We start from the raw sequence: 24451 nt of genomic DNA on the forward strand, positions 1-24451 counted from the left end.
CGGCTGCGGGTCATTATTTTGAGACTCTAGGAATCTCTAGTAGTCGTGTTCCGCTCCCTATTGTCCTTGACCTTGAGTTTCTTCCCTACAATGGCCGACTTTGCAGGCCTCGCCTTTGATGATGAAACCCTGAGCAACATTTTATCAGACAATCCCAGTATCCTTGATTCCTTACCAGAGATCACGGGGAATCCCAAGGATGACTGGGCCACTTTACTCAATCTCAGGAAAAATCAATCACGCACTGCAGTTCATGGCCTAGTCATGGCTGAATATTTGCGAGGGAAATGTGCCCCCACTGGGTTGATTGTGACAAACGCTCCGAGATTGGTTCTCACAGATAAACAGTTTATACGAGATTGGTCACTCATAGCCTGGCGATGTACCCGTGACTGGCTAATTCTAATTATCAGCACGGCGAAACGCCAGGCTGATGCCATTCTCGTTGAAATTCAAACTTTGGAAGGGCAAATCAAGACCACCATCACAGCAGCCCTTTTCAAAAAACAAATGGATGAGACGAATAAAACCAATAAAGAGTACAGGGATAACATCTTGATCAATAAAATTGACAAATTCAAGAAAGATCTGGCCCGTTTCTCGTGGGAGAAAATCTATACATATACAAGTGACACTTATGTAGCCCCCGCATTTAACAACAAGGGGAGACGCTATGGATCCAATTATTCATCGTCTGGGTCTGAAGTTGGGTCTGATGACTCTGATTCTGGTGCGACAGGGGCCCCACAAGGAAGAGGGAGAGGGCAGTCCCGTAGGTACAATAGAAGGCGTGGTAATCAGAACTTTTACCCCAACCAAGGTCAATGGTGGCCACCGGCCCCTTGGGGTTACCAACCACCTCCTTTTCCACCACACATGCACACCTATCCACCACAGCAGCAATTTTTCCCCAATCAGTCTTTTTTAGAACAGGGACAGGGACGCAGCAGAGGCAAACGGAGAGGCACTCCAACGGTCCACTGGCAACCAGACCAGACATTTCCCAACACTCGGAGCAGGAGGGGCAATCAACAACCATCAACGAACTCGACCAGCGAGTAGATGATCTCGTAGTCAATCTCAGTTCAAAAATCCTTACGACCGATGAACAAAATGTCCTAAATAGGGGTTTGGGCTTTGTACCCACACACTCAGGTGATCCTTTCACTCTGAGATGTGAAATTGAGAAATTCTTCAGAAAGATTCGGCTGCATTTCTTCTTTAAAGAAAAAGACTCAGCCGTCCCAACCCTTGATAATGAGACGGATGTTGTGAACACGGGACTACGCCCTAAAAGTAATTTTACTCCTCTGCCCCATCAGGTACCTTCACAAGTTTCTACCTTTGAAAAGGCGGTTGTCCATGACTTGATATCACTGTATGACACCCGGCCTCACTTCTTTTGTAACTTCTCGAAGAAGGACAAGTCTGCCCTCCAGAATCTCACCAAAGACACGTCAGTCATCATCAAGCCGGCAGACAAAGGTGGGCCTACAAGACACTGTCGTCTACCGGGCTGAATGCCTTAGACAGTTATCGGATCCCAAATCTTATCGGGTCTTAGAGTCAGATCCCACTTCTAGACTCACTCTAGAGATCAAACAGCTGGTCGAGGAAGGGGAGGCAGAAGGATGGATAACACCACATGAGGCCAAATTCCTGGTGACCAACAACCCAGTGATACCCTACTTCTACTGCCTCCCTAAAATTCATAAACAGCAACGACCGCCCCCTGGACGTCCCATTATTTCTGGGATTGGTTCATTATTGGAACCTTTGTCCAAGTTTGTAGACGTGTTTTTACGACCTATGGTCACTGAGATGCCAACCTATCTCAAAGACACGTCGGATGTCCTACGGATTTTGCCTGAGGTTGAATTCAACTCTGATACTGATCTCTTGGCTAGCCTTGACGTAGAGTCACTGTATAGGTGCATTCCGCAGTTAGAGACACTCGATGCCATCAGAGGACTCTTGGAAGCACGTACATTGGACAGCATTACCCCCGTCCCTTTTATCATGGAGTGTGCCAGACTGGCCATGATGGAGAACTACTTCAGATTTGAAGATCAGATCTTTCTCCAGACGTCTGGCACCTCGATGGGTAGTGTTTTCGCGCCCAGCCTCGCCAACCTCTATGTCCATCTATTCGAACAGAACTATGTACTCAACCACAGCAACCCATATCGTCACCAACTGTTGCTGTGGAAGAGATACATAGACGACATCTTGGTGGTTTGGCGAGGCACAAGCGATGAAATTCATGCTTTTCATTCCTGGCTTAACCAACAGAACGCTTATCTGCGTTTCACCATCGAATACAATCAACACCGGTTGGCCTTCCTAGATATCTCTATCTTTGTTCACGAGAATTCATTATGCTCTGAACTGTACAAAAAACCTATGTCCAAAAATTCCCTGTTGTCCTTCAACAGCTATCATCCAAAGGCACTCCGGGAAAATCTTCCAGTTGGCCAGTTTCTGCGGATTCGCAGAAACTGTTCCACCAGACAGTTGTTTGACAAACATGCTGAAGTACTAGCCACACAATTACAATCACGACAATATCCTAAACGTCTAGTACGACAAGCCTGGAAACGGGCATCAAATAATAACCGTGATGCTCTACTGGACACCAACGTGTCCAGGACTACCAACGAGAGACTCACATTTGTCACCACCTTCTGTACTTTGTCTAATCACATACAAAAAACAGTACGGAAACATTGGCATATACTGAATATAGCGGCTGGCAACATATTGCCTCCCTTATTTGCATTTAAGAGGGGCCCAAGTTTGCGCGACAGCTTGGTCCACACAAGACCGCTGTCACGTCCCACGTGTGAGACCAACACCTTGTGGTCACTACCTCCAGTTCGAGGCCATTTTCCGTGTGGTACGTGTAGCGTCTGTCCTCAGACCACCAAGACTACATCAGTGGACATAGGTACAGAACGTCCCTGGATATTACGCAATCAAACGAATTGTAATTCAGAATGCGTAATTTACAGAATCACATGTCCATGTACCCTACATTATATAGGATACACCACACGCAAAGTTAAGCTTCGCATCAGCGAGCACAAAAGCACCATCCGCTGCATGAAACAATCCACTTGTCTGACTGAGCATTTCCTAGCCAAGAAACACAAGGCTGAGGACCTCAGGTGGCTTGTACTAGAACGCCCGTTTATTCCCCAACATATAACGGACGTCTCCCAGTTCTTATTTTCCAAAGAACAAAGATGGATTTTCAAGTTGAAGACTGACACCAAAGGACTGAATGACAACATATCGTGGGCTTCTGTTTACACTTAAGTCAGCGAAACTGCTTCCTTGAAGATCGGTCGAATCTGAATGAGCCCTGAGAGTTGACCTATTCCTGCTGTTTCTGATCATCACGAGATGCATTTCTCATATTGAGTGATTAGATATTCAATCCCTAGTGGGAACCCCTGGGTTGAGTTGTCATATTTTTCTCAATAGACACCTTACACGGAAACTTAGGTGTTGTTACCACAGCACCCCCCTTTGTGCTGATATATTAAGCTCGATATTCATCTGTTTTTACACTGGGCATATTGTTGTCCTCAGACAATTTCTGGATCCCGAGAGGTCGTCTCATAATGAGAATACAGCTGACCAGCATATAATCTGGGCACTGGGCCGATTAATGTTAGTCACCACCACTCCAACCCCCGCTGTCATAACCGAGATGGCAGTTTTGTACTAAACCTGCAGTAGAGGGGATAAATTGAAACATTTCCCAGGAGTCCTTTTAGCGAGCTCTTCCGGCCACTATCTACACTGATGAGGTTGCTACATCTTTCTGACATGACACCTGTCTAGGTAGTCTCGGGTGTATGGACATAGCAGTAAATTCTGCTAGGACTATATGTTTCTCTTGTCCTACTTTCATGTGTGGTCACATTTTTTGTCCTTGGATCATTTTTATGATCCAGTCCCGACAGGGAGTCTGTAATCACCAATACAAGACTGCGCCACCTATTATCACTTAATTGGGAGGTGGCATTATTACTTCATCCTCCCCTGACCTTTTTGACTTTTAACTTGAGTGCCTAATTACGGTTGCTACATTCCGTTATGGTGACCCATATCAAAGGTTTTAGCTGTCTATTCCTTATTATAATGCTGCGGTGCTTCGCGCATGCGTGGGTCGACTACACTGCCTTACTAGCGCGTGCGCGAAAGGTTTACGAAGTGTTTACCTGAGGCGTGATATATGCTGTATCTTTGCGTATATATCTATACGCCTGTGTTCTCACCACGTGGCTACCTGGAACTGGCTTTTATTTTCACTTTTATCTTTATTACAACCTTTCGAACAACAGACGTGTTTTTGTATACACGGCGCAACCACTGAGTGTCCACCGCTGACGCCTGCGCATTGGGCATTAGACATTCGTTTAGCCTTTGACGTAATGCGTCTCAACAAGGCGCATGCGCTTTTGCGCTTTTCTGTTCACACGCTCGTGGTGTGTTTTCTAACAAATACACAGCTGACTTTGATTACAGGCGATCACGTCAATCGCGAGCGCTATAAATTGAATCCTCCCCTTCCTGCCGGTACCTCCCAGACAGCTCGTGAGTCAGTCAGAGGTATCGACGGACAGGTAAGGTTGGAGGTTCTTGGGCTTTTGCTGAATATCCTTGTAAGCTTCTTTTGGATGTAATTCCACCCCAGACTGAGTTTTTCAAGAAATGCGGACACATTCAGCCACTATAGTAAGCCTTTTACTTTTTTACTTATTCACAACATCTCCCCTAATCATATAGGTAATAATTATTCATAGTTTTACTTGTTATCTGGCTACACCAGATGATTGACAGGGGTTTGCAAATGGACATCATCAAATAATATAAGATACACCTAGGGAGTCTCGAGGGTCTGGACTTTTTAATAGTGTAGGTTTCTTTTTGAAATGTTTAAAAGTATGCGTGTTGAGTTCTGAGCAGATGGGTATCAATTCGCAATCTGTCTGGCTTCTTTCTCCACATTTAAACAGAGCGGTGCCTCCTTCTCCGAGCAGTCAGCCGGGTGAGGTGAGGCGGTTCTCCCACATAAAGCTGGGTGAGTTTTTTCATTTTTCTAAGTTACATACCATTGTGTTTATAAACATCGTTAAGAGTTTCTTTGGTAATCAGGGCGATGCTGAAACAGCTCTGCCGATTGGCGACTAGTAGTTCTGTTCTGATGTGCATGATGTCCATTTCCTATGGTTTATGTTTAAATCTCTTTTCCAGGAATGAAGACATTGTCCTTACGCTCAAGCACGAGCCTTTTTATCTGGTAGGGTGGCAATTGCCACTATCGTACCCAACACTCACATTTGGTTTGCATGGGTTTTGATCTTTCACTTTGTGATTAGTTTGGCAGTAGCACTTTTATTGTATTTTTCGGTCCTGAAGAAAGCCGGGTCAAGTGACCACTCCGGCTGAAACATGTCGACCACACTTTAATACGAACCAAGAATTAGCCTGTAAAAATTCAAATCAGACTATAGGTTCTTTTAGATATGAAACTTGGTTGATCCATATTAAACACATTTTTTGATCAAGTATTCATTTTTAAATTCACATCACTCACTAGCACTGCACATCACTTGAGCCCTCGATTTCTTGGGTACACACCCTGGCAGGAGTTCATTTTCTTTCTGGGTATCACTGGCCTGCGCACCAGGTAGAGTCCTTGGTGATCTGTGACCCCGGGCTCAGACAGTGATTCCTTAGAGTTCCAAATGACGATGCTCTGCCAATAAGGGTGGGCTGATGGACTCTTACCTCCTGCAAGGTGGTGTTTCAACTACTTGTAGGATCTCATGCATTTCTCCACAATAACTATTGGTTAGCTATTTTGTTCTGAACGGACTGTGCACCTTCTGTTGGTTTTTTGTATCACAAAATGGATGCCACCAGTCACAGACACTGGCGGCCCTCCTACCGATGATCGAAACTCACAGTGGAGGAGGCCCAACAATAGGCATCCTGTCACAGGGAGGTGTGGTCTCCTCCCAGAAAAGGTTTAGTGTATTGGGGCTGGGTGGGTGCACTCCTAGAGTGCTTTGAAGGCCTGCACTGGGGGAGCAGTAGGCTCCTCTGTGCATATGCCAGCTCAAACCGGTTCAGGGGCTACCAGCCCCTGCTCTGGCGTGAAACTGGACAAAGGGAAGTGGGTGTAGCCACCCACTCCCCTGACCCTCCTATAGGTGGGGTCATAGTGCTAGCCCCTCCCTTCATTCTAGTATAAGTTAGGGAACCCTTGCCAATGCAAACTAGATATCCCTGGATGACGCTCTGAAGAAGAATCCTGGACCTTCGATGTTCCACTACCTCTGGAAGACTGAAGAATCTCCCTTGGAGTCAAGGAGTGACTCCCCTGCTTGGCAGGCACCAAAACTTTTAATTAACGTTCGCAAACTTTCCCGCTCCCCCTAGAGTCTGAAGTCCCTGCAGCCCCGCAAGTGGATTTGATGACTTCTCCAAGGCCATCGTGAGTCCCTAGCGATGCTGAGGCAATTGGACCCCACGAATGACGAGGAACTGCAATACCTGGGTACCGGGCACTATTTTTTAGTGCTACCTCTTCACGACATTCTACGACCTTGTGCATTGGACCACGTGTGGTCCAAGCCTCCAGCAGGATTTCTTTTGAAGATCAGAGACCTACCTCATCCCGAGTGACCGTGGGCTCCTGGTGAGTGAATCCTCCCGAGGCGTTTTCACGATCCCTTGCCGGCTGGCTTGTGAGTCCCCAGAAGACATTTCTACAGAACCAAAGGGCTCCCCTGGTTGCTCCAGGCCTGCCCTGACTTACCCTTACTCATTGAGTCCCTCAGACCTTGCTGGTCTGCACCGCTGACTTTTTACACTTTCCACGAGACTTGCTATTGCCAAGGCTTGTTGGCTCTAATCTGGTCACCGACACCTCAGTAAGCTGCAGACGTTGTGGTACACGTGGAATCCAGCTCCTGGTTGTCATCGACACCTCCTGGACCTTGTGGCTGAAGAGTGAAGACATCCGTGAACACCTGAAATCACCTGACGACTGTGGGCATCCAGCTTCCTTGCCCCGGGTCACTGCCAAGTGACTTTGAACACTGTCCCCTCTGCTTTCAGGTCTTCCTTCTTCTGAATCCAGCCTTGGATTCCACCGGACACTTCTTCTTTCTTCACAAGCAGCAAGTCTTCTTTGGCTCCCATTGAAAACGACGCCGTGACCCGACACCACAAGACACCTATGCACCCGGCTTCCCTGGGTGAGGTAACTCCAGCATTACGGTGCTCCTGAGTGTGTTGGCTCAAGAACTATTTACCCTGTAAGTGACTTGCTTGTAGACTCTCCTGAAGTATCCTAAAACTTTAAAATTCCAACCGCGACTTGCTCCATTGAAGTCTATTGGGATCCGCGGCTGTGTTCTCACACTGCATGCGTCTCCCGTGGGAGCTTTACTTACCTGCCTTGGATGGATTAGTGAGGCCCCAACGCTTCTGAAGGCTCTAGGCCTTGTCCCTTCTCAATTCGATATTCCTAAACCTCTTTTTTAGTATATGGTCTGGTACGCCCCTAGGGCCCCAGCATTTATTTGTGCTTAACTTGTTGTGAAATGTTGATTTGTGCATATGTCCTTGACTTCTAATCTCATAAAGAGATTAGTAGAGTGTGTCTAGTAATAAATACATATATATTGTATATATATACCTGTGTGGTGTCCTTTCATTTAGTAATTCAGGAGATTATAAGGTAAAACAAGCTGCTTTACATTCCTCTAAAGACTTAGCCTGAAGGCTGCTCTCCACAGATACCACTAGGATAGCTTTCTTTAAAAGGTTGTCTTAAACCTACTACCATAAGAGTTGAATTGTACTGGTGCAAGGTGGCCACTTTAACTAGTGACCAGCATATACCAGGCCAACTTCTCACAGTCTCCCTCCATCCGGAGTGTTATTTCATATAACCTATACGGAGAACTAACCCTGGTGTCTGCAGTTTCAACTTGAATGTCCTCATTCATGTCCACTGTCTCCAGAAGCCCCTTCAGGTTCTGGCGAGCTACTATAACTTCTGCTGCACTGTCCAACATTGTCTGAGCCCATTCTCCGTTCTTTATTTGTGTTCTCAGAATCCTCGGCATGCCTGAACTTAAGACCTGCTACCTTCTTCTTGGAGAATTTAGGTTTTTGTTTGTTTTTCTGAACGTGTTGATCGTCTTTGGACTTCACGCGTTCTTCTTTGTTCTCTGACCGTCCTCTTCTTTTGGATGTCTGTGATGATATCTGAAAGGTACGAGAGGAACGTGTATCAGTTTCTTGATATCTGTCAGGTTTTCTCAAATTATCCCTATTCCTGAGGTTATACCTCCTTTCAGAGGGCTCCTTTTGAGGAGATCTACCTCGGGATTGAGAACGCTTCTCTTTGGAATGCTGTTTGCTATTTTCCCACTTCTTTTTAGAAGAGGTAGGAGTGTTTTTAGGAAAGACCTTATCAGGACTCTCAGACAGTTGTGGTTTAACAGTATAGTTCTATTAGCTTTTGTATGTTTTTAAGTAATTCCTTGTCTGACATTGATTCAATGTCAGGGTCAGGTGTGTAGCCAGCTAAAATCGTCCATGTTGCTCCTGGTCTACCTAGTGGACCGAGCCTGGTAATGTGATTGTAAAGTTTTATTGTGTCTTTAAACCAGAGCTCATGCTCCTGGTATGTTAGTGGAATTTCGATATCCCCGAAAGGAATATATTCCTCAGGCATTTCATCTTCTTTGTAGAAGTGAAACACATGTGTTACTGGATTTGATTCTGGCAATACTATCCATGAATCACTGGCGTAACGAAAAGTGAGGGGGCCTCCCTGCACGGTACGTAGAGGGGCCCGCTACGGGCTCAATCAGGAGCTCTCCGGCTTGAGTACAGTGCCGAGGGGGCCCATAAATCCATTTTTCAAAAAGAGAAGACCTATTAGTTTGGATAATGCTTACACATGTTTAGTTTCCCTGGTGGATGAAGAGCTGATCCTTCACATAAGCACCTTTTTGAGAATTGTCACCAGAGTACGTAAGACTATGCCCGATCCCTGAGTTTTTACCCGATTGACTATCTCTGTGTAATTGCTAGCTGATATAATGTTTTATTAACAGTAAATTATTTATTTATTACTAATGAAGTTCTTTTTTTAATTTATCATCAAACTTATCAAATGCTATAGTTATATTATTACAAATGTTTGATTATCGTGTATTGTCAATCCTTCATTTTGCTATTTATTATTTTTGTGTTATGATGTTGTGCTTTTATGGGTATTAAGTTACCCGAACAAAGTTTATGAACTGATCTGAACTGGAACACTGTATCCTTCAATGTTGAACAAACCAAACAGCTAATATATAGGATTTTTGTCCTACTCAGCTATGGCGGATATTATCCCTACCCACTCCAGACGTCTTATGGAGTATTATGAGTAGGGGTCTCTGAGAAAAGCACGACTGAGTTACTTCAGTATCTAGCGTTAAATTAGTGCCTTACCAAACCTTTGGGCACCATGTAGTGTACTTCCTATATCCCTGATAGGCTCTGCGCATTGGAATAATATACACTATAGATTTGACATAGGACTGAGGTCAGTATGTCTCTATCGAGTACATTAAACTTAATTACTTGTGTGTGCCAGCTAACTCAGAGGTCACTAGAAACTTCTCAAATACACAAGAAGGGATTAGTTTTTGACAACCGCATATACATGACAACTTTCTTTCCCTTAGTGTCAGAACAATCTCAGAACCCTGGAAACAATAGATAACAGTTTCACTCAGTCAATCGTGCATGCTTTGTTTCTACAGAATTGCACAGAAATCGAGAGACTGGCGTTTTCAATAAAAAGGGTTTATTGAACAGTCTTATTTCTCATGCAAGAGATATGAACTGCTACAATCGTAAGACAGGCTGCGAAGTACAATATGTACAGAGTTAGCAGTAAGATAAAATAATACTGCAATAGCATGGTTTGTAGCTATGACATATAGTAATCAAAATACATACATAAATAACACAGGCTAAAAGGTGAATACTCATCTGATGCTTCTAAATAGTTCTACCCCAGTGTACCTAGCCTAAGTATAGTACAAGGTAAGAAATAGGTGCTATTTTCTAAAGTATAGCTAGCTATAGCTTTAGTTTTAATTTTGCCAAAAGTTGCCAAAAGTTTCTCTAAGTTCTAGTCTGCTCCATACCTTAAAATGTGCGAAGTTGGAATCTCTTTTCCGGGACTCAATATCTAACACCCCGCAATGGGAGTGAAAAACACTGAAGCTGGATTCTCTGCGAAGAGGATGACACCCTCTGGTCAGTGCGTCAGGCTGGAACTCGATTTCATTCCGAACTTGCCGTGGCGAACAGCAAGTAGGCAGTCGAGCTGGATCGTGCCGGAACCGTGGTTTGCCAGGGCAAGTGCAGGTATATTTATACCTTGAAGGTGTTTAGGAATGCCTGTATTGAAGTAAAAGTCGGGCATCGGAACGTCATGAATGAACCCCTAAGGAATAGATGTTCATGCATACTAAATGAGTTCTTGGAGAAATCAATATCCAAGCAAGGGAAATTCCTAAAGGCTTAAGAGTCTGGTTTTCCAAGAACTCGTTCTGACGTGGATTGTCGAATGTAGGTGACCATGCCTGTATTTGGTTAGCATGGATAATGCCTAAATAAGGGCAATATGAATTGTAACTATATAAGGGCATAAATCGGGAAACCTATATACGGATTCTAAATCTACACACAACAAAATGATATTGTAAAATCTGTTCAGTAGGTCAGTTCTGCATATTATTTGGGGTAGGAGGTTCTATATTTAAATCTCCTCATTGGGAGTTCTGCAGTAATTTTTTCGAAGGTAGTCTAATCTAGCACTCATCAAAAGATGTGAGTATGCAAGCTCCCTAAAATAACCCTCTCTCTTCTGTGTTTTACCAATGAACAGGTTTAATGTGTTAATTTGCTACTTAACATCCAGACTTTCCTTTTAAGGAGCATTGGAGTGAGGTATGTTTTTATGTGTGTATTTCGTGAAGGTCAATTTTGTAATTACTTGATGCTGACTACACATCGAAAGCTGTCCCAATACAAGACCAAATCGATGATTTTCCTTTTTACTTACACACCATAATCTAGGATTAAGTCCCAAAGGCTAGAGATACAACATATTGGATTTCATAAAGGAAAGAGAGTTGTCACTGCAAACAACTTACTGCAGGTCTAGGAGTTAGTTCAATCATGAAAAAACTAATTGGGGCAAGAGCAACTCTGATCTAAGCTCAACTGTAGATGACAATACTACCTACACAAAACGGCAACTGATGTTCTTCCTTGACAATTCAAAATAAAGGGAGGGTCATTAATGGAGGTATATTTTAAAGTTCCTATTGTAGATGGAAAATAGGATACTGCCAAAGTGAGTAGAGAGAGTGGCAGAAGATTAAGGCTTTTATGATGTGGGGGCATTTTACTGATGCCGGTCACACATCTGCAACTCTGCAAAAGTGTGGGATTTGCAATTTAGAGTATGTACAATTTGCACCACTTTATGGGCCATTCACAAAGGTATATTACTAGCAATATCTTTAGGACTGCGGAGCCTCGGCACATAAAACAATAGGACTGTCCTATCTTTTCATATGCGGACAAACCGCTGTCGTATAGATACTACTGATAAAATACCTTTGTGAACAGCACACAATCATAAACTTACACAAATGTTTACCTTTGTCAATCAGGCTCAATGTGTGAATGGGGAATATTCTACAAATTCTGCATGCTAGTACCCATTCCTCACTTGCAAACAGAGCATTTGGGAAGTTGCATCCACAGCCTGCTTCTGGTTTTTCTTGCTGCAACCTGTGTGTGGAAAGACCCACAAACTTCTGCCAGACTGCAATTCCATTTTTGGCAGTTTGTAACCAAAAGGGATTAATAGGCCAAATGTGATCAGGGCATAAATAGAGATCTTGCTTTGGGACTTAGCACAGGGCCGAGGCTCAGGCAAACATTTAAGTAAAGACCTAGAACAGATGTAAGTGGTTTGGGAGTAGCAGGAAGACTATCATATCAGGTGCAATAGAAACTGAATTAAGGTTGCTGACTGAGCAGTAAAAGGTCACTTGTTTGAGTTTTTTCGTAGTGGTCTTAAAAAATTGTTCGACACTAGGAAATATCCAATTTCTTATTTCATATTTTAGTTCAAATTATTCTGTTTCAAAAAACACTGTGATCATATTTCTGAACTGACCATACATTACACCAGAAATAAAACAAAATAGGAAAGTGTGACTCTATATGGAAAAAATAAACTACTGGTATTTAATATTCTATTTTTATAGACCTTAATAGATATTTATTTGAAAAAGACCGACCTCCCTTTTTCTTGTGTGTTGTTTTTATTCTTGTAAATAATTGTCTCAATCTCAGGCATGTCTTTACTCAATTATCCGTCTCAGGATGGACACCTGCATTCTTTGTATCACATGCTTCAATAGGGGCAAGGATCAGAGCCAAGAGACTAAAACAAGGCTGAGAGATTTACTGTCGCAGCCTATCCAGTGCCTCCTGGATTTGTTTGGCATCTAAAGTGTCAAACAGAACTGAGGAGGTGTACTTCTACAGAAATCTACTTCTCTTGCAGGTTATTAATCATTGAGGGATAGGTTTCTTAGCCATACTAGATTTCAACAAACGTTGAGGTAACTGACTCCACCGAGGAATGTCAACGAAGGATGGATTTGTTTTATGATCCAAAGATGTTAAGTGTGACATTATGTTTGCAAAGAGTAAGTTACATCATAGAGGAAAAATGGGTACTAAGGAAATCTCTCTCCCTCATGCATTCTATCACCTTAGTCATAACAGTCAAATTACGATGGCTAATTTAATTGATGCAATTGAAGGTCATTCTTGCAAAGTCTACTTGGAAACCATTCCTGCAACCTCAAACAACTCATTCATCCTTATAAGATTAGTATTTGTGAGCTACACCCAGATAAAAAACAGTCCCATCGATATGGTGTAAACAGCGATCTGGGTAGTGCTTCAAAACTTGCAGTGTGACAGTTACTAAGGACTTGGGAGCTTCTTCTATACCATGCCGAAAGCAAACAAAAGATGAAAAAGGGATCTGAAGATTAATATGGGAAATCAAGCTCTCATTAGGAAAAATCCCTGGAAAGATTAGAAATTTGAATCAAGAGAGACACCAGCTGCTGCTTCTTAAACAGCAGCCTGCCCACCTCCTCTATAAATTTTGAAATTCCTAACAATTACCTTGGTTGTACATCCTAAATGTTAATCCAGTTTTAAAATAATGACAGATATTGTCAGGGACTTTAAGGATTTAGGGGGCTCTGGGTCAAATGTATTTTTGGGGGCTCTTGTGTGGATAAGCTTTGAATTTATAATCCAGTTTCAGCTCTTTCATGTCCTCTTTAGCCAGGTCCCTGACAGTGCACAGACACATTGGTTAAAATTTTAAATGTGTTTATATCTAATATTTAGGCACAGTGATGTATATTTTAAATATTGTAACACAGCAGTAGCTCACTAATATTACTGCATATAATCTTTTTGACACCCTCCCATCTCTCATATTTGAGATTCTGTTTGGATCTAAAATAAACTTTTTTAATGGCTGTTGTATGAAACAAAAACACTTATACCAAAAGGGAGTCACCGTTCCTAAGTAGAGAGAGAAAGAAGGGAAGTAAGAGGTACTCTCGCTGTGTGCTACTCTAATTGTGGGGGACAGTGTGTCCTCATCTTGATGCCCTCACACACCCTGAAAGATGTCAAGCTTCATCATTGGGCTTTTGCTCTTCATCAGGTCGGCACTTTAATGCCCTATGCGTCCCCAGAAGGGTCTCTTTTTCGGAGACCTTTTGATGAAGCCGTAAGGATGCGTGGGTGTAAGTGGCAGTGAAGTCCTAGAAGGTGTATTAAAAAATGGCTGGAGGGAGTGTGATTAATTTTTATTAAGGTGATCCCGGGTCTGATGGCTCAGTGGACTAATGCGTCTACTGCAGGGGCCTGTGTTTGACCTCATGGTCACAGGTTCAAATCCCGGCGGGTCCACTCAGCCTTTCATCCATCTGAGGTCGATAAAATGAGTACCATTGAGTTGGGTAACAACAAACATCTGCTATTCAGCGCCAAGATACCCGTAGTGGTGAACGTGCGCTTTACAAATACACGTGTTATGTTATCCCTCTGTCATTATTAAAACAAAGTGTATGGTGCTGCTTTAAGGGGTATTATGTCCCTTGGTAGCTGGGTAACTATATGTCCCAGGTGGACATATGTTCTGGTCAACATGTTTCACGCTTTAGTGGTCTCAGGGGGAGATCCAGGGTGCTTTGTCAGGACAGAGTAAGAAAGTTGTATCTACAGTAGCCCAAAAATATCAGTGCCTCCGGATAAATGAAGGGAGTAGAACTTCCCTTAGTAGGTAGGGTAAGATCCCATGACATCAGTGAGGGTCACTTGAGAGGGTTCTCTCGTGCATCTGGGCTGTGTCACCTGGGTGCCTCTCGCTGTCTTCGCCGGTTGTCTGCAAAATGCCTGTAATACACTCTCACACATTACCCAGATTAAAAATACATTAAAGGAAAACTCTATTTGCAACAATTTGTTTAAAAAAAAATCAAGGTCATCAAGGCAAAACTCTCTGAAGAACAGAGCTGGCTCTATCAGGGGGCCCTCAGAAAGGGCAGGGACGTGGGCCAGAACCCACTTTGTCCATGCCTTAAAACGTCTCTGGATGTGGGCATATAGCAAGCTATCAAGGAAGAGAATATGCTTGATTTTTAAAGATCAAAAGAATCATAGATTGCCAACCTTTCACTTAATAGCCTAAATAACACTGAAAGCAACATTTAAATACTGTTTGCTGCTTAAAGCTCTCAACTCATTTACATACTATTTCATGCCTAAAGCTCTTGAAGTAGTTGTAATAGTAATTCAATATGCTATAAGAGAGCAATGGTATGACCACATAAAAAGATTTGCCTAGTGTGTTCTAATAAACTTTACATTGACCCTCACTGTCCACTCAGCAATATTTGAATCTCTCCATCTGTGATACTTCTCCATACAATTCAAATTCTTTTATGCACATATAATATCTAGTAAATCACATTACCACCAAGTTATAGATATTGATGTTGGGCCTATTGAATCCTCAATTCATTAGAGACATTGCATTAGTGAAACACTTACATCAAATTTGCTGTCTTTGTTTGAGAATCTGTACCACGTACTTAAGAAATCTATACGATAATATTATGTCAATATTTAATAAGGTTTTTGTTAAACATACCTGAAACCGGTAAAAAGTACCATCATCTTTTAATGTGAGTACGTGGTCTGATATCGGAAAGAAATAGCCATGAGCAGCCATTAACGTCCCCATGTGCAGAGCCTCCACTATTTCATGAAAAAGAAAACCGCAAAAAGTATTGTAATTTTCTTTTATCTTAATCTTACTATCTTTAAAATTACAGACATTTGAAAACTCTAGCAAGTGAAGTACGTAACATAAAAATAAAATCTAAACATGAAACTCCCTTTGGCCATGGAGACACTACATTTTTTTAAATGCATGCATTTGGTTATCTGTTTTTTGCATTCAAGATGTAACATGTTAAATTACAAGAACACATTAGCATGCTTGTTTATTACTCAAATTCACATGGTTATCTGATCAAATATCAAATTCATTGACACATACACATAAATAACAAAATCAAGTTGCAATAAAATAATAAAGAAACACAGCATATAAAATCAAAATAAAACCACATAACAATCAAAAATTATGCAAATCAACTACATTATACACAATAATTTAGATAACACAAGCTACCACCAGCTTACTGGAGTAGGTTTTACAAAATCTTAGAGCATTTGCCCTGTTTGTTAACCCCAATAAAGGACAGATAGGTACAATTCATCAAGATCTAGGTTTAGAATAAGCTGGACATATGAACAACAAGTGCTTATCTGTCTCCATGGTGTAATTACACACTGGGCACATCTTGGAGTTTTTTTTATGGAAGATAGCCAAGAAGTAGCGAAAACAGCAACAGGCAGAATGCGATATCTAAACTTAAAAAAATATGAACTTGCAGGTGTGGGATTGACATGGTCCAGGAATTCCTTGACTCTAAATACATGTTTGTGAAGAAGAAAGGATTTATACAGACTGCCCATGCTATCCAGTCATTCGCTTCATCAATATACTTGGCTTAAAACCTATCCTTTACAGAAACCATAATAGAAGCACAAATAAATGACGGGTCATGCCAACAATCTCTCATTCCTTGGTCAAGCAGAAACTGTTTCATGTAGGACAACTAGGGGATCCTCTGGATTTTGTGTCAACTGATGATAACTGTAAGGGAGTCTTTATACATCCTCAACTCATTAGCGCTCCATAGTCAGATCCACTATAGAATAGGGCGCAACTTAGCAAGCCCCGTGATTGGTTTTACAGTGAGATCTATTCTCAGATGCAATAGAGGGGTGCCTCAGACGAGGTTCAGAAGGAATCTAACAAAATTATTTTCTTGTACCCCCAGGGTTTTTGTATTACAAATGCCCCACACATCAGCACCATACAATGCAGAGCTCCTCAATTGGGCATCATAGTTCTCCATACTGGCAAATTAGGATGAAAAGGGGCCTTTTTGGTGAATTTAACTAATGCTGGAGCCCAGTGTTTGATCACCAAAAATAACTCTTGGAGATTGGAGACCACCAAGAGTCTGTACCAGACAATCTAACCCTTAAGTAACCAACTATATTACTCTCTCTATGATGTTGGTTACCAAATGAATGTTTCACATGTTTATTATTGGTCATGAATTAAGATTTCAAAGCATTAATTTCTATCCCATGGTACACGCAAAATATAGAGAATTTATTGATAAGGGTTTTCAGACCAATGACAGTCTTGCAAATTAGAAGGGTGTCATCTGCAAATAATAATCTGGGCACCTTTGGCGAGATAGAACTGTAGAATCATTAGCGCAGTCCAGGAGAACGCCTCCACAGTTATTTATAAAGAGGAGAAAAAGAGTCGGGCTAAACGACAACCTTGTCAAACTTCATTCTTACATATGAATTTTCTCCACTAAGCTCCTCCTTATCAAGGCATAATTTCCCTTATGAAGGCACTTTATGATGTTAAGATGGTTGCTTGCGATGCCCATACTAGCCAGTACTTACTGGGGTCTAACTCTAGGGACCAGATTGAATGTAACAGGAAGGTCAATGAAGGTAACAAAAGGTTTTCTCCACAGATGTCAACAGTCTTCCACTTGGCCAAAAAAAAAGAAAAAATTGATCCATGGTTCCAGCCTTCGCGATCTAAACCCCGCTTGTAAATGGATGAAAATATCATTGTCCACAATTCACTCTAATATCTGTCTCCCAAAAATCTTTTAGTGATTATCCAAAAGGCTAATAGGGCAATAGTTACTGGTAAGGTTTCAGCAACCTTTTTTGAAGATTGGAGTAATCTCTGCTCCTTTCCAGGTCAAAGGGATTGGTGCTACTGCAACTATCGCGTTAGAAACCAGGCTAAGATAGGGAACCCATATGGTATGATCAAAGTGGAACATATCGGCTGAAACCTCGCTCTGACTTTGGAGAATGCCAGCTGCCTCTGGGGCAGCAAGTGAAAAAGTAAGAGGGGAAAAAACTAATATTTCTCACTCTCTGATTTCAGATGCCACGCAAGGCGGCCCCAGTAGTAAAATACATGGGGAAGAATAAAAAGGTTCAAAGTGGACAATCCACTCCCTCAGTCAAATATGTACCTTGGGGATCTGTTTATCACCCTGGCTAACAATGTGCCAAAAGGATGTGCCAAAGGGATTTAGGATCTTTGTTTTTAGAGGCATCGAGAAGATCTTCCTGTATCCTATTTTCATCCTATTTTCCCAGTTGTATTTCGCATATTATAAGGCTTCTCTGTGAAGGACTCTAGCTTCCCTAATCTTGAGCCTAGATCCTTGCTTTAGAGAAGGTAGGAGAGCTTTCTTGGTAGTCCTTTAAGCTGGGCTAAACCACTCATGGGTTTTAAGAGGCCTAATTGGCTTTTTAAAATCCTAATGAATTATGTGCGTCAGGTATTGCATTAGGATGTTCCCAGTTTTCAATCCTCAACCTCAGTTTAGTAGCCACTATATCATACATTTCTTGAATAAAATCAGGAGAAGAGTAGATTTCTATGATTGTTGCTTAATGCAAGGACAGCATTACAAACAGACAGTTGAAAGGGATGAAAAAAAGACAACAAGCTCTGGATAATAAGGGTCAGTGGATCATGATTGCTCTAGGTATAACCTACACATCCTTCATTAAATTACAAATCCTAACATCAAGAATGATGTAATCTATGTTACTAGCATAAAACCCCCTTTAAAAAGTTGGAGCAGCGTTATTATACTACAGGGAGTGACAGTTACAAGCATAAAGGCCCAATGACAGAAATATGTTAGCCATTTGCAGGACTGACCTTGACAAATGTGTTTTAAGTGGTGCTACTAGCTCTGGGATTCACCAAAAAGCATCTTAGTCTGCAACTAACTCCTGAGTGGTAGTGAAGGGCTCAAAGGTTAGATTCAGGCCACCAACTAACATCATATAGTAAACATTAATGAAAGAGAGCTGTATTTTATTTAATAGGTGTAAAGTAGGTGAATCTGAAAATGAATGCTTCTATTGTAGAACAGGTCTGTCTGTGGCCTGAGTGAATATAAAACCCTGATATAAGTAGACATAGTGTCCAGCTTCACAACAGTGCACAGCAAAGACATTTCAATTTAATAATAAACCTGAGCTCTTCCTGCTGTGGAAGTAACTGCCGGAGTGTAAAAGCTCTTGAAGCCACATCTGAAAACATTTTGCCTGGCCTATGTTTCCTGAAAAATGCAGATTTCATGCACATCAATGACATGTCCCCACTCACTGTGATCTAGTTTAGATTGTATCCACACTATGTTTCCGCTCACTAATGATATGGTATGTGTATACAGAGCATGAGATAAATAAGAGACCTCTCTGGTCGATAAAGATAGTTTCACCTGGAGATCAGTGATGCGGGCACTTGTAGACTCCTTGCCCACTCCTTACCTATGCAGATAAAAAGTTGTATCTGCATAGGTAATATGCAGGGATTGATGAGGGGCCTTTGATTCTAGTAGTAGTAGTTCCACCCGAGGGTTTATGGTATGTACACCTAAAAACTCCATGGCCAATACTGCTAAAAGAGTAGGTGCAGCCTTGTCTGTAGCATGAGCTGACATTAAGGGACAATGTGGGGATGGATTATGGAAAACAAGGAAGTGAATCATTATCAGTGGGTTGCACAAGCACTGAAACTAGATTTGCAGTAGGCATGGAAGGAGGAGAACCAAAGTGGTCTAAATATGTGGCAAACCTCGGCAACGCTGGGATGAGATCGTGATAAAAATAGCCTAGTGGATGAAGGTAGATTGTGCTAGAGTAAGCAGGAATCCATCTGTTATTAGAGAATAAGGCTCTAGCAACACTAGCAAGCAACTTTAAAGAGGGTGGAGGGGGGCTGAGTGGGAATGGGAGGGAACAACACCCTGTCATGGTGTTGCTCATCTACGGGCTGGGGCTAAGTGGGTGGAAGGGCTGGGCTCCTACCACAGTTGAGGGGTGATTAAAGAGAAAAGGGTGGTATTGCAGGCTGTCTATTTGGGGAGTTCTGAGGGTGGGATATGCATTGTTGAGTTGGGTATTGTAAGATGTCAATGTGAATTTGTTCACGCAGATTTATGTAATGCACTTTAGGAATTTGCAATGCACTTTATTAAGGAACACATCCGGAGAAGAGGGTTTTTAGATGTAATTCTGTGTACTTTGCACATTGTATGTATTTCATGAATTTGCTGTTGAAGTTTATAAACTATCACTTGGCACTTTGCACTTAGTACTTTTTTGTGGCCTACAGGCCAGTCCTATAGCCTCAAGTAATTTAGATTTTTGTCCGCATCAGGGACAGAACTATGTGTTTTTTCAATCTTTTTTTATTAACAATGCTCATGAGACCATACAGTACAAAAACAGTGTTTACATACCTCATGGGAGAGAATACAAGTGTTAACAAGAAAATGCTTGTTAGGGAACCACAGGGACAGTCAGCAATCCTCCACACAACTACCCCTTCATGAGTGCTCCAGTTTCTCTGTATTTCCGCCAGGGCGCCAACACCTTCTTCAATTTTTTAGGGCACCCCCTACTTTTATATACAATCTCTTTGGCCCTTTGGTACCAATCGAGGTCCCGCCTCCAGTCCTCCCACTGCGGGGGCGTCTGCACCCCCACCCCCTTGCAATGTTTCATTTTGCTAGACCCGTATCCAGGGCCAACCATATTTCCACATATCTCGACCAATCAGTGTCCCCTTTTATCATCAACTAGAGCCACTTCGGTTCCATCTGAACCGTCTTCCCCACTCCCCTAGACATGGTGTCAGTGACCTACGTCCAGAAGGGAATGATCTCCGGACACTCCCATATAATATGAAAGAAGGTGCCCTCCTGTTGACAACCCCTTACGCATGATGCCGACTGGCACTTTCCCCATGCATACAGGTGTGTATGAGGGTAGTAAGTACGGTGAAGGATTTTAAACTGCACCAGCCTGAACCTTGAACGGATTGCTATCTCTCTAGGACCCTGCAGCGTATCCTGCCAGTCTTCCTCGTCTAAACTCCCAAGATCCATGGCCCACGCTGTTCGAAGTTTGACCAAGGGGTCAGGCATATTATTTGTTAATTTACGGTAGATTGTTGATGCGGGCTTCTCCGTTATGGGGTCAAGCAACACCCTGTCTTCCATTGGGGAATATTCAGGAATGGATGTACCACACGGTATATGGGATTGTAGGGCATGTAGGAGTCGTATGTGGTGGTATCTCTGCGAGGGATGCAAATCATATTCCCTTTGGAGGTACTCAAAGGAGCGGGGAGAATCCCCTTTCCAGACATCGCCTAGATAATCGATGCCGATCAGCTGCCACCCCTTGAATCCCATTAAAGCGGTCACCTTTTGTAGTTGCCCCCCCCCCCGCCACAGTGGTGTTCTCCGAGGTCAACATGCCTGCCCAACCTAAAAATGTATTTGCCTCTCTCCAACACTGTAGCACTACTTTAGTATGTTCAGGGCATGTCGTCTGCTGTCTCTGAGCGTAAAGAAGAGGTTCACAATTGCCCCTCAGCATAGCCAAACTATCCAACCTGTAGGCAGGTTCACTACTGTCCGTGTACACCCAGTCATTTATCACCTGCAGCTGCGAGGCCCAGTAATACAGTTTTACATCTGGGAGCTCCCCTGTGTAGCTTGTGTAACGCAATCCTAGGAGACCCACCGTCCCACAGCAAGGTCAGCACCGCCTGCGAGATTCGTTTAAACACGCTTGGGGGGACAGGATAGGGTATATTCTGTAGAATGTATAGGAGTCTCAGCAATGTAAGCATCTTAAACAGCGCTGCTCTACCCATGAGAGAGAGTGGAAGGGTACGCCTGTGACCGGCATCGACGCTCAAGCGAGCCAACTGGGGCTCGAGATTTCTATCATAAAATTCCTTCTTTTCACGTGTAACATTGACTCCTCAGTATTTAAACAACTCGATAACCACCGAGGCCGAACAGCGAGAGGGGATTCGAGGGGGAGGGCCTGACAATGGAAAAATCACAGATTTTGACCAGTTGATGGTATAACCAGAATAACTGCCGAACAGCTTGAAGAGATGTAGCACCTGGGCTATTGAGTGGTATGGTCTCGCCAGGTATAGAATGATGTAATCAGCGTATAGGGATATACGCTCTTCCCACCCATTCATCGCTGCCGGGCCCCAAATTGCAGGGTCCCTCCTGATCCAGTGGTTCCAATGCGAGCGCGAATAGGAGAGGAGACAGGGGGCAGCCCTACCTGGTTCCACTCCGCAGGGAGAAAGCCCTGATACTGCCCCATTGACCCGCACCTGGGCCGCCGGCTGTTCGTAGAGGAGCTGCACCCAACTACAGAAGATCGGACCGAAACCCAACCTCTGAAGTACCATGAACAAATAAGGCCATTAGATACTGTCAAAGGCCATTGAGGCGTCCAGCGCCATCAATGCCGTTTGAGTATCCCCAACAACCTCGGTCATGTAGAGCACCCCAAAGAGGCGCCGTAGATTATGGCGGGTGCTTCTGCGGGGCATTAACCCAGATTGGTCTACATGTACCAATTCCATAATGACCGACAACACCCGATCCCCCGGGACTTTGGCAAGAACCTTGGACTCCACATTCAGTAAAGATATCGGTTTGTACGAAGCACACAGATCCGCCGGCTTCCCTGCTTTGTGAATCACTACTATCATGGCTTCTCTCTGATCAGGGGGAAGCTCCCGGACTCGCTCGCCTCATTAAACATTCTGGAGGAGGGGGGCTGTTAAGTTTGTCTTTTATAGATCTCTATGAGAAGCCCATTAGGCACCGATGCTTTCCCTGAATGCAGGGAATTAAGAGCATTACCGATCTCCTCCTCCGTAAAGTCCGCTTCAAGCCGTTCACTCAAGTCTTCAGATAACATGGGAAGTCGTGCAGGAATTCCGCACAATCATTTTCGGTCCTAGTACACACTGGAGAGTACTCTCGCTCAAAATGTGCCGCAAAGGCCTCTGCTATATCCATGTTTGTGGAGCAGGAAGCGCCCGTTGCATCCCTCACCCCAGACACCCACGATCGATCCCTATCGCGGCGTTCCAGCCACGCTAGTAATTTCAATACCTTATCACCCACATCATAAATCCGGTGATGTGTGGCTAGCGCATAGGCTCGAGCCTCACCCTCAGCCAGGGCCCTAAGATCTTTTTGTTTCAGCGTCAATCTGTGGCCGGTTTCCACAGAGGAGGCAGTTGCACTGTCCCTCTCTAGCTGCTCAATTTCTCGCTCTAGCTGTCGGATCTGGAGATATTCCTCCTTTTTCTGCACCCCAATGAGCGACTGTGCTAAACCCCGCAGTATCGTCTTATAGGCCTCCCACAAAGTAACATGGGACTCCACCGACCCCTGATTCTCCTCGAAGTACAGCCTGGATCCCTCACGCAGTTTCTCCCCTATTGCCGGATCCCGAAGGCACCAGGGATCTATCCTCAGGAAGATTGCCCTGTTTACGACACTACCTCTGAGGGTCGCGCAAGTGGGGGAGTGATCCGAGATCCCCCGTGCCATATGTTTAGTGTCACTGAAATCTCCTACTTGATCGTTGCGGGTGAAGAAGTGATCGATCCTGCAAAAGGACCCGTGTCGTGCCGAGTGAAAAGTGTACTGTCTGAGCAAGAGGTTATGTGCCCGCCTTAGGTCGCACAGTCCCAGAGCCGTGACAAAGTCTGCCAAACCCCATTCACCTTGTCTGCCCTTCTGGGTGTTGGAGCTGTCTAATTCTGGATTCATGACTGTGTTTGTGTCCCCCCCCAATGAGGAGTACTCGCGATGAGAGATTCACTAGGAACTAACTCAACTGTGGGAAGCACATGGAGTGTAGGCCAAGAGGAATATAGCATGAGCAAAATACTAATAGGCGCCCCTCACATCTAACCACCACAGCAGCAAAGCAGCCTGCTTCATCCGCCCATGTGCCAGAAATAACCAGGGGTAGGGTATTACGTACCAGGATCCCCTCTCCTCGTGACCCGGAAGTGAACCCAGAGTGAGCTACAATTTTATAACCCAAATGATCTAGGGCTTTTCACCTATTCCCCCGCAGGTGTGATTCTTGGTTCAGGACTACATCAGGGGCATGCCTTTTTGATGTTGTAGTACTAGTGTGCATTTAATTTTATTACCCAGCCCATTGACGTTCCAGGTCCATACCTGTATCCTAGCTGGATCCCCCATCAACACAGAACCATGTCAACACTTTCGGATAAACCTTTATCCCTACCGTGACCCCCGGAGCAATCCCGAGCACTGAGGAAGATTGTGGTCTCGAGCAAACTTCCCAAAAAGCCCATATTTCCGCACCCCCCAAAACAGGACGAACAAAAAACCTAACTCCCCCCTCCCTACCGCCCTGCTAGGTGAGACCCCAACCACCCACCATTCAAACTTGCAGAGTGCCTGTCACCCCCATAATTCTAAAAAAAACCTTTAAGAGGAACCGTGGACTTACAGTCAGCAGGGAGAATTATATATCTGCTGAGGAAGGGTACATACCCACACTGCAAATGTTACAGTAGCACCCCCTGTAGCAGCCCGTCCGGACTACCCAACCCCCGGAGACACAGAAACCTCCATCAATAGCCACAAGGCGTGGAGTGTCTGAGACAATTGTACGGCCACTGGCCCTCATCAACCAAAAGCCCCATTTATCACCA

General features: G+C 43.6%; 1 protein-coding gene across 2 annotated transcripts in view; it reads right to left on the minus strand.

Moving 5' to 3' along the window:
- RGS7 (regulator of G protein signaling 7) overlaps positions 1 to 24451 on the minus strand; it is a 1943194-nt gene that overhangs the window by 867289 nt on the left and 1051454 nt on the right. For both annotated transcript variants that reach the window (XM_085609335.1, XM_085609336.1), the window contains exon 5: positions 15368 to 15474. In XM_085609335.1, the coding sequence (XP_085465461.1) occupies positions 15368 to 15474 (107 nt within the window). The remainder of the gene's footprint in view (positions 1 to 15367; positions 15475 to 24451) is intronic.

Source organism: Triturus cristatus, chromosome 6 (genome assembly GCF_964204655.1).
Source record: "Triturus cristatus chromosome 6, aTriCri1.1, whole genome shotgun sequence".
Classification (NCBI taxonomy): Eukaryota; Metazoa; Chordata; class Amphibia; order Caudata; family Salamandridae; genus Triturus; species Triturus cristatus.